Source organism: Sarcophilus harrisii, chromosome 3 (genome assembly GCF_902635505.1).
Source record: "Sarcophilus harrisii chromosome 3, mSarHar1.11, whole genome shotgun sequence".
Classification (NCBI taxonomy): domain Eukaryota; kingdom Metazoa; phylum Chordata; class Mammalia; order Dasyuromorphia; family Dasyuridae; genus Sarcophilus; species Sarcophilus harrisii.
Genome location: NC_045428.1, coordinates 553531027 through 553543849, shown reverse-complemented (window position 1 = coordinate 553543849; position 12823 = coordinate 553531027). Strand labels below are relative to the sequence as shown.

At 37.2% G+C, this 12823-nt stretch overlaps 1 protein-coding gene and 1 long non-coding RNA gene across 25 annotated transcripts in view; one reads left to right on the top strand and one right to left on the bottom strand.

Annotated features, from left to right (window-relative positions):
- Positions 1-12823, top strand: part of EPB41 (erythrocyte membrane protein band 4.1) — a 210193-nt gene that overhangs the window by 183456 nt on the left and 13914 nt on the right. For 11 of the 24 annotated variants that reach the window (XM_031962445.1, XM_031962435.1, XM_031962426.1 and 8 more), the window contains 2 exons: positions 7940-8398; positions 9632-9760. In XM_031962445.1, coding sequence (XP_031818305.1) covers positions 7940-8398; positions 9632-9760 — 588 coding nt within the window. The remainder of the gene's footprint in view (positions 1-7939; positions 8399-9631; positions 9761-12823) is intronic. The other 13 variants (XM_031962432.1, XM_031962430.1, XM_031962437.1 and 10 more) reach the window with 2 other exon arrangements.
- On the bottom strand, positions 544-2686 carry LOC116422804. Its single transcript, XR_004233342.1, has 2 exons — positions 2560-2686; positions 544-1296 (listed from the first exon to the last, which is right to left on the bottom strand). It is a non-coding gene; the product is annotated as an uncharacterized LOC116422804 (long non-coding RNA).

Sequence of the window (12823 nt, the reverse complement as noted above, 5' to 3'; positions counted from 1 at the left end):
TTAGTCATTTCTAGTCACAATATGTAAAGTTTGCATTGTGGTGTAAAGTCTCCACATAAAATAGTTTGGTCAGTTAGAATTTATTAAGGACCAATACGATGTAATTTTATCAACCCCTTTTCCCAGAAATGACCAAAGTCCAAGCTGTATTCCATGTATATGATAGTGGAGTCTGAAAATGACTTCAAGTTTTATGGTGAATGCCACAAGGCCATATTTCTTGGATACAGTCCAAGTCAGGGACAGGAAAAAAAAAAAGAGCATAGCTATAGCTAAAGGTTGAAGTTAGGGGAAGGAATTGTTTGATGAAAGCAAAGGATGTTGAATAACATACATAATTCTCTGGAAAGTAGAAAGCACAATTCTGTAAAGGTGAGAAAATGACAATTATTATTTCCCTGGTACAGAAGAGTAGACTGAGGCTCATAGAGATAAGGGAATTTATTTAAGTTTAGACATATAGACTTAAGCAGTACTTGTAATTTCAAGCCCAATGCCTCCTCCCCCTCTGGACCTCCTCTTCATATCTTTTTTTACCTGAGATATCTCTTTTTGCCTAGACACTCTGACAGCTGTAAAGATATGTGCTTGTTAGTTTATCCCCATCTTGAGTCTCTGTGAGCCTGTAATTTCTTTAAATAACTTTCAAACTATAAGTTGGTCTGTTTTATTTTATTTTCTCCTGAAATGCAACCAGACTTTTATTTTCATATAGCCTTCTTTTCTTGGGATGGAGATGGTGGGGATAGGGGAGAGAGATGTGGATGAATGTTTTTGCTTTTTTCTTTCTTTTTTTTTTCTGTGGAAGAAAGGGGGATAGCAGAGAGTGGGGGTAGGACGCACAGAACCTGCTGCTTATCTTGTCATCCTTGTACACTGTGTTTTTCTCATTTAGCTTTTGCAAAAGACGCTATTGCCAGATCTGATTTATCTTTTATTGCAAGTGCCCATCCAAACTTTTTTTCTGACTTGAAATCTTATAAGGATCATTAGCCAATTGAAGATTCTGTCCATGTTTAGTCACAAAAGGGCAGCACCAATGGCATCTGCATTCTAAACTGGGAAGAAGTTCATCAGTATAGCTAAGTGGATATGTAGATACCCATGGTTTTCTTTTAGCACTCTTCTGGGTATCTAAAACAATTGTATGTCCTTATGCAGGATTTGTGTTTGATAGATGAGGAAAGCAGATGAGTGGCCTAAAAGTGCCCAGGCTGGTGGGATTGAGAGCTGGGATCTAGGTCTTCAGATCTTGAGGTTGTGCTCAGTCCCAGGATGACTCCAACAAGCTCTTCGCTGAAACATAAAAGATTCCATTTAGAAACTCAGGGTTAGTGACAAAGAGGCACTCGCAATTAACTGATCTGATCACCCTATTTTGTTTGCATGTTATTGATAATGCTGTGAGGAGCACTTTCATTTATTTAAGTGCTTGATGGTGATGATGATGATGATGATGGTGGTGGTGATGGTGACAACTGTAATATGTACATTATTTCACTTTTGTTAAGAACTAGGAACTGGACTCTTTAGCTGGATATTCAAGCCTTTCTGTGTTTCGCAAAATAACGTCAACTCTTGCTTTTATGTACATTTGCAGTACAAACCATGTTCTTTTTGGGTTTGAAAGGCAAAATGATAAGATATATGTGTGTTTATATCTATGTATGTATGAATATATATGCATGTATATATGTATATATTTATAGTTACATTCATACATACATTTATCTATCTCCCCCTTAGTATTTTCCCTCTCCTTTCTTTCCTACCCCCCATCCCAAACCTCCTAGCACCTCATTACTTCAGGTCCCAGGATGTTCCTTTTCCCTAGTAAAATCTGTTCTCTGAAAGGTATTTTATAAATACCTCTTCACTAATGTGTAAATAACTGATAAAACCTTAAATTATTTTTCCCAGAAGGGTTTTCATTTTAATCTATGGACAAAATCTTCAACTGCAGGTAATTTTTTAGATTGTATGGTCCTGAGAACTGGGCTGACCATATTAGTTCACTGCAACTTAGAAGAGAATAAAGATAATATGAAAACCAGTGAGAATTCAGTGGGCATAATGGGTTCTGGAGATTTCAGTATATAGCCCTGTCTGAGATGAAACTTTACTAAAGATATTTTTTAGTAAGGACTTTGATACATTATGAGTAAACCCCGTGGAAATGTTGTGAAGTCCTGCTGTGTGGTGATTTTCATTTGTATGATTTCCTCAACTCTCTGTTGTCTAAAAATGCTATTTAGTGAGTTTTTGTGGGAACAACATTAGGTGAGGCATGCCTGTGAAGAATGTAACCTGAGGATGTGTTTTGGGTGTCTTTTGGGAGACAATTAAGTTAGGAATGGTGACAAGCAATTTCCTATCCACCCTTATCCTTACCCCTCATCCCTACCCCCTAAAAGCCATTACTAATTTGTAAAAGGCCATTTGTAGAGCCTGGAAATCAAAAGTCTGGTAAAGTTATATATATATTCCCCTCTCCCCCCTTTGCCTTTGGAGAAAACTAAACCATGTTTATATAAGTTTCAATTATCTCTTATATCCTACCTGGATGTCTGGATTAGCAGGGAATTGGTGTGTGTTCTTGTATTTTATGTGTTTTAATTCTTGTCTTTTCTCCTGTCATTGTTCCTTTCCTCCAAGTTCTGGCTAGAGAGGCTTCCTGAAGTACAGAGAAGACTTAGTTGAGAACTTACTAACAAGCAGACTGGAAGACCTATCACCAGCCTTGGTTATACCCACTGGTTTGGCCCAGTCTTCCCAAATAATTCAGGTGCTCTAGATACACTTACTTTCCAATAAGGAGATTGGATTTCTATGATGTTTTAATTTATGTCCTTTTCGTAAAGTAAAACTTAAGCATTGGGGATGTTTATCATGTGTCTATTGGATATGATGTTACTGAGCTGTAACTTTTACTTATCACATTTTGTCTTCTGCAGAACCTCACTTGGTGGTTTCATTCATTATGAATTCTTTGTTTGGGTCTACAGCTTTATGAACATTCAGAGTCTCAAAAACTCACCAGAATAATTTTGGAGCATCTCAGGACTTTTAGGCACATGTAAGGAGATGTGCTAAGGAATTCAGTCTTCTTTCTAACATCTCTGTTTAGGAAACTTCCAACAAACTGGAATGAGGCTTCAGCCGTGGGGGATGGATGTTCTGATGTTCTGTATTTGGCTTGACTTAACATACTAAACTCATCACAATTGGTTTTTCAAACCAGATTGTCACATTAGGTTCTGGTTTATTATTAGTGAAAAATTCCTTTGAAAATGTGTGATTTCATCTCTGTGGGCATCAACAGTATCTATCTCAACCTCCTCCCTGCCGTTGGATCATGGTTGCACCTTTCATGCCCTCCTTCTTTGTGATGAATCTCTCTGAAGTCATTTGACTAGACTTGCTGTTGCCCACAGCTTTTTAAAAAACTTTTCCAGCTTGAGCAGGACAAGTCAGAAATGACTTCCTTTGGCAATTCCCTTCATTGCCCCCAATTCATTGAAATACCCTTAGAGGTAAGGGTCCTGAGTCATCATTCTTGTGCCACAGTGTGGCATCAGAACAAGACTCGGGTGGAAGTTTAATGATGTCATATTTACAGAGTTCTTTCCTAAAGCCAATTTGGGGTGGGATCACAGAGGGATGTACTATCAGAATCCTTAGCCCCGTTTTACTGATGAAAGAATACACTAATGCTCATAGAGGTTCATAACCAGGAAGTTATAAGTCTAGGGTTCAGTGACAGGTCTTCTGATTTCAAATATTTTTCTATGATGCTGGGCAGCTTCTCAGTAGTTAATTTTCTCTTCTATCTATTCTTTCATTAGTAGAAGCTATTAAACTTTGTTCATCTTTAAAGTGCCATGCAAAGGTCAGATAATAATGATGTCTTACCTTCAAGTTTGGATAGCATTAAGATTTATATCATTTAAACCAGAGACAGTTCTTCAGTAGACCAAAAAAAATTTAAATTTGGAAGAAAAGTAGTTTGTAGGAAAATTCTCCATCTTTGATATCACTATTTCTTTTTTTTTTCCTTTTCATTCCAACATTAAGTATGAGTAGCTGGATAAAGATGCTACACTAAACTCCCTTGGCAGACCAGTAGAGCCACTGCATACCTCTTTGTCCCAGATATTAATAAATATAAGACCAAAATGTGATGGAAACAAGACTTTCTTCAGCCAGGGAAAGATATTGCGTTTCTCTTTCCACTTACGGGTAAGATTGGTCTTGCAAGATGGCTAATGTGTGGTAGAAATGCCAACACCTAGGGAAAATATGGCTCTCTTCAGCCTTTCCGGATAAAGCTTCTCTAGAATACTTCTCAGGTAAGACATCTGAGCATGAATATCTCTACTTTGACAAGCCTTTGACATATGTAAATCTTTAATTTCAAAAATAGCCTGAAAAGAAAGAGAAGATCGGGTTTGCTTTTGATGGAGCTACAGCAAAACTCCAGTAAAACGCCCACATCCTGCTATTAATGCTATCTAGAGTTCAGTAAACCAATGGAAGGATAATTTAGAATTGTAAAGGCATATATATGGGTTATGGTCTTAAGACATAAAGTATAATTTTAAAAATAGTTTTAATAAAATGCTTTAAAAAAAAGCCATACCTTGGTTCCCTTCCTATTCCTTCTACTAAGAAACAACCACCACCCTTCCCCCTTCTTGCCTGATTAAGGGACATTCTAGTACAAGTAGACTTTTCCTTTGTAAGTATAGCAGTAACAATTAACTTGGTAATCTTAATGCTTTCTGCTTTTAATTTTCTTAAATCAGCTAGAATTTTTATAAAATTGAGGATTTCATTTAGCTAACCCATTTTTATGATATGTTATAAAATGTTCTCCTCAATATTCCTTTTATCTATTTTATAGTACTGTAGATAAGCAACAGCTTCTCCAGTGGCAACAAAGTTCTTCTTATATGTCTTCCTTAAGAATCAGCAACTACAAAGGTCCTCAAACTGCTTGCTTTTTATCCCATGCCAATAAGCCTTAATCATGCTATCTATCACATTAATTTTTTATCCACCTCCTTGTCACATGTCAGTGATTCAGATGTTGATAATATAGGCTTCTTTAGTCTTTCTTCCTTGACTTTCTAATATAATATGTACCAATATATATAGTATCTTTTATCATGTCACCTGTTGAACTTTGTTAACTATCTTTAGCTAGGACAGCCTTGTTGATTAATCTTGTGTCATAGAAGCTTTGTGACCTTCCATCTGTCAAGATCCTTCCATTGAGTGTATCTTTCCGATCCCTGGTAGAAAATGTCAGCTACTAGGAGAGATTATCCTTAGATGAGAGTTTTAGATATTGTTTGTATTCCCTAACAAATATTATTTCAAATAGAAACTAGTTTGAATACATGCTGGGTTTTTTTTTTTTTTTTTTTTTTTTTTGAGGTAGTGACAAAGAGAAAGCTCTGCTGTACCTGTCAGACCTATTATTTACATCTTAGTTATCTTATCTCTAGTCCTTTCCATCTCAGATATTCTTTGATTCTCTATTTCTTAGAGTTACCTGAGAAACAAAATACTCGGTTGGACAGATCATGATTCTGTCAGTTCCTATGTTCTCATGTCCTTTCTTAGGCATGCCCATTCTGTATGGAGTAGTTCAAGATAAAAGCAATATTTCTCAAAGTAACCAAACTGATCCTGTGCCAACTTTCAAAGTCTTTACTATGGTTACCACATTTATGTTTGGTTCTCTCTACATGTGAAAAAAATATGATGATATGAATGTTTATACATAAACATAAAGTACATAGACATAAAATTTAGAAAAAAATTTTCAGTACACTAAATGATATTTCACTCCCAGTTAGCACCTTGATAAGACTGTCACCTGTCTCTCACTATTCAGGTTAGTGTTAATTTAATTCATTTTTTAAAAATAGACTTGTTTGCCTAGAATATTTTTCAGCTATACAAACAAGATCATTTCCTATTTAACAAAGAGTCATAATAATGTATAAAAATTCCCATGTTGATCTATATAGAACAATGTCATGTATATTCAAGAATGTTGACCCTGATGTACAGTTTTGTTAGGACTCATTTGTTTATTCTCAGAAATTCTGTTTCTTAAGTGGGTCTATGTCAGAGTGTCTTAACCATCAAAAGAATGGAGAAGGGACGAAAAAGTCAAACTTCACAGCTCCTGATTTTATCTTTTCTCTCAAATCTATCTTTTACATCTTTTACAGTCTTGGGCAATGCAAGGCTAACCTGATCTAAACCTAATTTCTTCTCATATTAATTATCCTAAAGTTTAAGTCAATAGATGATTAAGTATAAGGTTTCTAGACATGATTTAAGAATGACATTCTAGATGGTGTAATGGATACAGTACTGATTCCTGAACTCAGGAGGACCTAAGGTCCTGAGTTCAAATCTGGCCTCAGACACTTAACACGTCCTAGCTATATGACCTGGGCAAGTCACTTAACCCCAATTGCCTCATTAAAAAGAGGAGAAAAAGAATGACATTCCTAGGTTATAAGCATCTTTTCTTAATTTCAGAGATCTACTGTTCAGGCTAATTGTCACATTTTAATGAGAAAACATTTTTTTAAATTGCCATATTCACATCTTGGTGATAGAAGTAAAATGTTAAATTGTTTTCTAAACATAAATCCTTTAGCTGAGCTGTTTTTTTTTTTTTAACAGTTTTTAAAGATAGTCACTTTAGTCTTAAGTTCATGAGGCATGTGAGCTGTGCTAAAAAGACTCTTTTCCCAAACTAATTTACAGACATCATTATAATATAGGATGCTTTTTCAGAATGTTGCCAGTAAACCAATGCTAGTTGATTCTGATGTTGTTTGGGTTTCTTAAGATTGCTCATTGCTCAGATGCCAAATGCTGCTTTTTTTTTTTTTTTAACTTATGTCACTTGTGTCTCTTTCTCCTAGCTAATTCTTTCCATTTATCACCTTCTTTGGAATTTTTAGGATTAGCTAAATTACTCTCTACTGCTACAGAAAATACTGATACAGCATTACCTTTAAAGTATTCTTTTATGACAAGATATTTAGTCACTAGCTTAAGATTCTTGATCCCAAGGTACTCTATTTCTTGGAGATATTACATAGTTTGTCAGGTAGTAGTCTTTCCCTGATGTTGGATCATTTGAAATCATATTTTTGCCCATCTTCAGAAAAGCTTCTTTAGGCAGTTTTCTTAAAAATAAAATGAAAAAAGCCATTTGAGCATTGATACTGAAATTGATGTTATGACATTGATTGCAATTGATCAGTGCTTGGGCCTCCATATAATAATATAGCTTCTCTGGTGTTGGCAGATAAAGTGAAATCTAGATCATAAGCCTGATATTGCAATCAGGAGCTAGTACTCAACAGTAGTCACTCAACTTTTAAAATGGTGAATCAGGCTTAGGTGATAAAACCCACTTTTCATTTAAATAATCATTGTGAAGTATATTTATGAATTCCTTAATGAGATGGAACCTCCTCAGATCCTTCCTGGGAAATGAATGTTTAGGAATGACGAATTGATTTTTTCAGGCACTAAATAATTCATGTAGGAAAACCCAGAGAGTGCTTGATACTGGACAAGACATATCTCTCAAATTCTTCATACTAATTATGTATAAATCTATGTAGATACTTGACTGAAATTAGGATACAGCATCTTTCTAGTAGTTGGAATGACTGACTGCATAGACCATCCTTAACAAGAGTTCTTGCTTCTGACAACTATGAAAGTTACAGGGTTCTTGGCTTTTGCCAATGTTAGTATTATTTCTGTTCTTAAAAATCCACAGGACTAGCAAGAGACTTTAAGACCTTTAAGACCATCTGCTTCTGTTAGTTCAAAGCATTCCAGCTTCATTCCTAATATTATCTTTTTGCCTTTGTGTATATTCATTCATTTGTAGACTATGAATGACATTCCCAAAGAGGAAGTGGATGCAGTAACAGAGAGACCAAACCTTGACTCTGAATGGGAGGGCCTTGAACATTCAGTAGCTCATAGTGGGACCCAAATGACAATCCCATTGGAGTCTCCACAAAGCCATGACTTTGGTCCTGTCTCCGTAAATGGCAAAGAAGTAGAAGACAAGGCACATAGGGCAACTGGTATCCTTGGTACCAAGGAGATGCTAAGTTGTCTCAGTGGGGTATGTACAGGTGTAGAAGAGCAAGCTGGGGCCTTAATACTCTTGAAGTGCATGCTCTCAGAAACACCTGCTTCCTGTCAGCTGTACACTGGTGAAAAAGAGGCAGAGGGTAGTGAAGACCATGTTACACCAAATGAGCTACCTGGAAAGCAAAATGGACCATATCCTGACTTTCGCGTGGGTTCAGGGTTCCCCACCCTCATTCGAAGTTTCCAGGTAGTAATGATTTAGGCCAAATGCCTCTCTTTGGGAGAGGGCCAAAATTCTACCTGGGATGGTGATTTGGGAGCAGTTTATTTCTTGCTTTTCTGATTAAAGAACTCTAGAGTCTATCTCTGAGGAATTTACCCAGAAAAATTCTAAGGCAAGAATTGATTTTTCTTCATTCAATTTGCAAAACTCATCTAAATCAGCCCAGTCATGATCATTACAGTCTGATAACGGCTTTTAAAAAGGGTACTCTACCTTTCTTGGCTCAAATTCAGATTTATAAAGAAAGGTAAGATGGTGGCATGTCTATGTTTTTGATAATTGTAATTGCTCACAAAGTCTAACCAGCTTTGTTGAAAAAGAATAGCTGGTTCCTCATCAAGTTTATTTCAGGCCTAAGATAGAAATATCTTAGAAAAATCTGACTGTAAAATATTAATATTCATTACTTACTTTGTTCTGTTACCCTCTGCCATTCCCATCCCAGAGAGAAAGAGAAGTGGGTTCTAGTGATCATTGGTACTAATCTTTTATGCTAAAGTAGATGACCATGTAACCTCTACATAATCAAGAGGCCCTTTCAGAGTGATTTATCAACTCGGGGAAGGTGAGCTGATTTTGCTAAGATGGCCTTCCATTCTTTCAGCTAATGTTTGTTCTTCTACTATTAATCAGCAGGTGGTGGCTTAACTGATTTTTCCTCTTTTCAGCTTTCCAAATACTGTTTCTTTTCAACAACTCAAAAGTGAACATCTGACATTGATTTGAAAAGAGTTAATGAATTCCAGAATCACTGTTGTTCATGCACCATTTGGGCTGAGGGGAGGAAATGTATGGCCAATTTTCTTGATTGCAGTGGTTTAGTCTCAAGGAGGAAACCAAATAATTGCTATTTGGCAAACAACTTTGTATTTGAATTTTGGACCAGGAGTTAATACAAAATACTTTAAATCATTCATTTTAATGGTAAAGTTTTAAGGCTACTTTGTCTTTTTGTTATGGATACACTGGTTACTGTAAAAAATGGAATTCTTTACCATCCCTTATGATTTGGCCTTCTGTTAACCAAAAACTACTGCAGAAAGATTTGCAAGTCCTGTGCAAACAACTTTTGGGATTCTAAATTGGATTGTTTGTTTGTTAAAGCTCTGAAACTTTAATCAGGTCAGTGTCAGAAGGTTAGGCAGCTATTTCCCTCAGAAAGGACATAAGTAATTTTGCTTTTCCACTGTTTTGTAGCCTCCCCTGGTAAAGACTCAAACAGTTACCATCTCGGATGTTGCTAACGCTGGGAAAAGTGAAATCCCAACCAAAGATGTTCCCATTGTTCACACTGAGACAAAGACCATCACTTATGAGGCTGCTCAGGTAAGATGTCATTTTTTTTTTAAATCTAAATCTTCAGTTACTTATAATCAAATTCTTCTCCCTATTTCAAGCAGGTGGCAATTATTTATTGTTTTTGCTTTTTGTAGATTCAGAAGTGGGAAATTTTCCTTTCGTTTATCAATGTATTTACATTGGATACAAAATACATAGGCAAAATGCTAACTAGGTTAGCAAATCTGGTTTGGAACTTTTAAAAATAGGGTTGGCTAGTTGACTCTAGTAAGAATAGTGTCAAGGATGATGCAGGTAGACTGTGGAAGACTTTAAAGATCAGGCAGAAAAATTTGAATTGGATAGACAATAGAGAGTCACTGTAGTGTATTCAGGGACTGACAAGACATAGTCAGTGTTTGAGAGTGAGAACGGAGGCAGAATAGCAAGAGTCTTCCAGGCACAAATAAGGTGATGAAGATTGCCCTAAGGAGATGTTTTTTGAAGTAGGAAGGAAGAAGTGATTAGAAACAAACTGCTTTTGAGTGAGAGGGGTAGGAAGGGGAGAGTGATATGAATGAGATGGGGAGAGACGTGCTGACCGTGAATTCAAGATTGTGAACCTGGGGGAATGGAGGGCTTGAAGTGCCATTGGGGAACTAGGAAAAGTGTGCTACTGAAAGTCCATTTCAGACATGTTTCTCACTACCATATTATACCATGAAGCTCATCTGAGCTGGGGAGAGCTGCTACAAGGGATGTTTTAGAAGAAAGAAACAAATTCTTTAAAAGTCTGTTAGTCCTTATTTTACTTCCTTTAAACTGGATTGTTATCCTTGGAATTAATAGATGACTTACAGGTTAGCCTGGGACAGGGTACTGCTTGGTGAGGCCTTAGAAAAAGGATTAAGCAAAGGAGGCCGCTGCCCGTGGGGCAGGTATAGATAGGAAAGAAATCAGAACATAAATCATTCCCACTTCTCTTTGCAGGGACATAACAAGAAGGTGAGGGAACATGGAGGGGGAACTTGTAAGCTGATTAAGAGGACTCTGCACCAGACTTTCATCTCCCTGGCCAAGGGATACTTCATGCCCAAGGATTCAGGAGCTGTTTTAGGTCTTAGGGATATAGACAGTCCTGCTCTCATAGAATTTGCACTTCTTACTGGGGAGTGGGATACAGTATATAAATAGATAGCTATGTAGGTGATAAATGTATTAGGGAGAGAACAGAGAAAGTTTTTCTACTGAAAATGGGGCCTGAAGTGAGTCTGGAATGAAGCAGAAATGCAGAAGACAGTATTGTAGGAACATTATGGGAAGCAGCAGCTGGAGGACCAATATGGATTAAAGCAAATAGAACAATTTGGCTGGAATATAAAGGGTGTGAAAAGGGATTGAACCTCTTTCTTCAGAGGCACTACAAGCCATCCCACATAAACACCCCAAGTACCTAGGTTCACGATCATGAATTGATGTTCAGTTCTTCTCTTCTTCAGCCTTTTCTATCTCTAATTCATTGATAACTCTTCTCAGCATTTTTCACAGTTCATCATAGGTTAACTTCTGCATTCCTACTCTCAAAACCATCATTTTAAGTTAAAAGTGTAGAAAGGTAGGCTGAAGTTAAATTGTGAAGGCTGCACATACCAAGCTAAAGCATCAGTATTTTATTCCTGAAAACAGTGGCAGAAGGGAACCGCTGAAAATACTTTAGGAGGAGAATGATGTGGTCAGACTTGTGGTAGAGGAAGATTATTTTGGTAGATATGTGGACATGTTGGGCCTGCTTAGGAGGCTGTGATCATATTCCACTTGAGGAATAATGGTGAGGGCCTGAAATAGTGTGGTGACCAAGGAGAGGGATATGAGATGGTAATGGAAGTAGAATTGCTAAAACTTGACAGCTGATTGAATATGGGCAAGAATGAAATCTGACTTCAAGAATGAGCCTTGATGACTTAATAGATTGTGATGTCCTCAACAGAAAACTCAAAACTTGGAGGAAGGATGAATTGGGCAAGAAGAGGATGAGTTTCACAAGCAAAATGTTTTGTTTCAGGAAAATCTTAGGGGACTGTCACCAACTACTCTATGCCTCAGTGGCTGGCTGAGACCAGGAGTCCTAGAGCAGCAGACTGGGATCCAAGAAGATTGGCAGCCTTGCAGTTGGGCTTCTTCCTCACCTCCACATATAGCCAGTTGTCTGGTTTTATTGATTCCATCTCCCCAACATCTCTTACAATCATTCCTTTCTCCACTCATAGTGTCACCGGCATCATTCAGGCCTTCATCACAGCTCATTTAGACTATTGCAGCAGCTCCTTTCTGCCTTAGGTCCCTTACTCTCTAAGCCATTCTTCATGTAGCTGCTAAAGCACGGGTTTGATCATGTCACTCTTCTGTGTTGGAGTTCCACCTTGGATATGTGCTAGCTTTGAGATCCTGAACAAGTCACTTAACCCCTGCCAACTTTCTCAGATGATCATCTCTGTAATGAGGAAGAGGCTGGACTTGGGAACACTCAGGTCCCTTTGGACTTTAAAACTATCATCATATTCTCTTATTTCTAGGATCAACTCCTTTATCATTTAAAATTCTCCACAGCCTGGCTCCAACCCTCCTTCTCAGGAGTATGATGCATTACTTGGAATAGTCTTGAATACAGCTGAGATAGCTTTCTCTTGTTCTTCACGTACCACATTCTGTTTCCCATCTCTGGACCTGCACATTCAGGTTGTGGTCTTTCTTTACCTCTGCCTCTTGGAATTTCTAGTTTCTTTCAGTGCTTAGTCCTAATGTTGTCTCCCCCAAACTACATAGTATTTATTTTGTTTATAGGAATTACAAATGTATATTTATTTGCAGATACAAATGAGATAATTATTATAAAGTGCTTACACAGTTTCCTGGCACATAGTAGGTGCCATGTAAATGTTACTAGTATTATATGCGTGCATATTGTCTCACCCAACACAACACAAGTTATTAGAGCACAGGGGTGCCTTAATTTTTTCTGTAATCTGGCACTTGAGTTTTAAATAAATGCTTGCCTATTGGTTCATTGCTCTACAAGGTACATCTTTGGACTGGTTGCCACCACCACCCTTA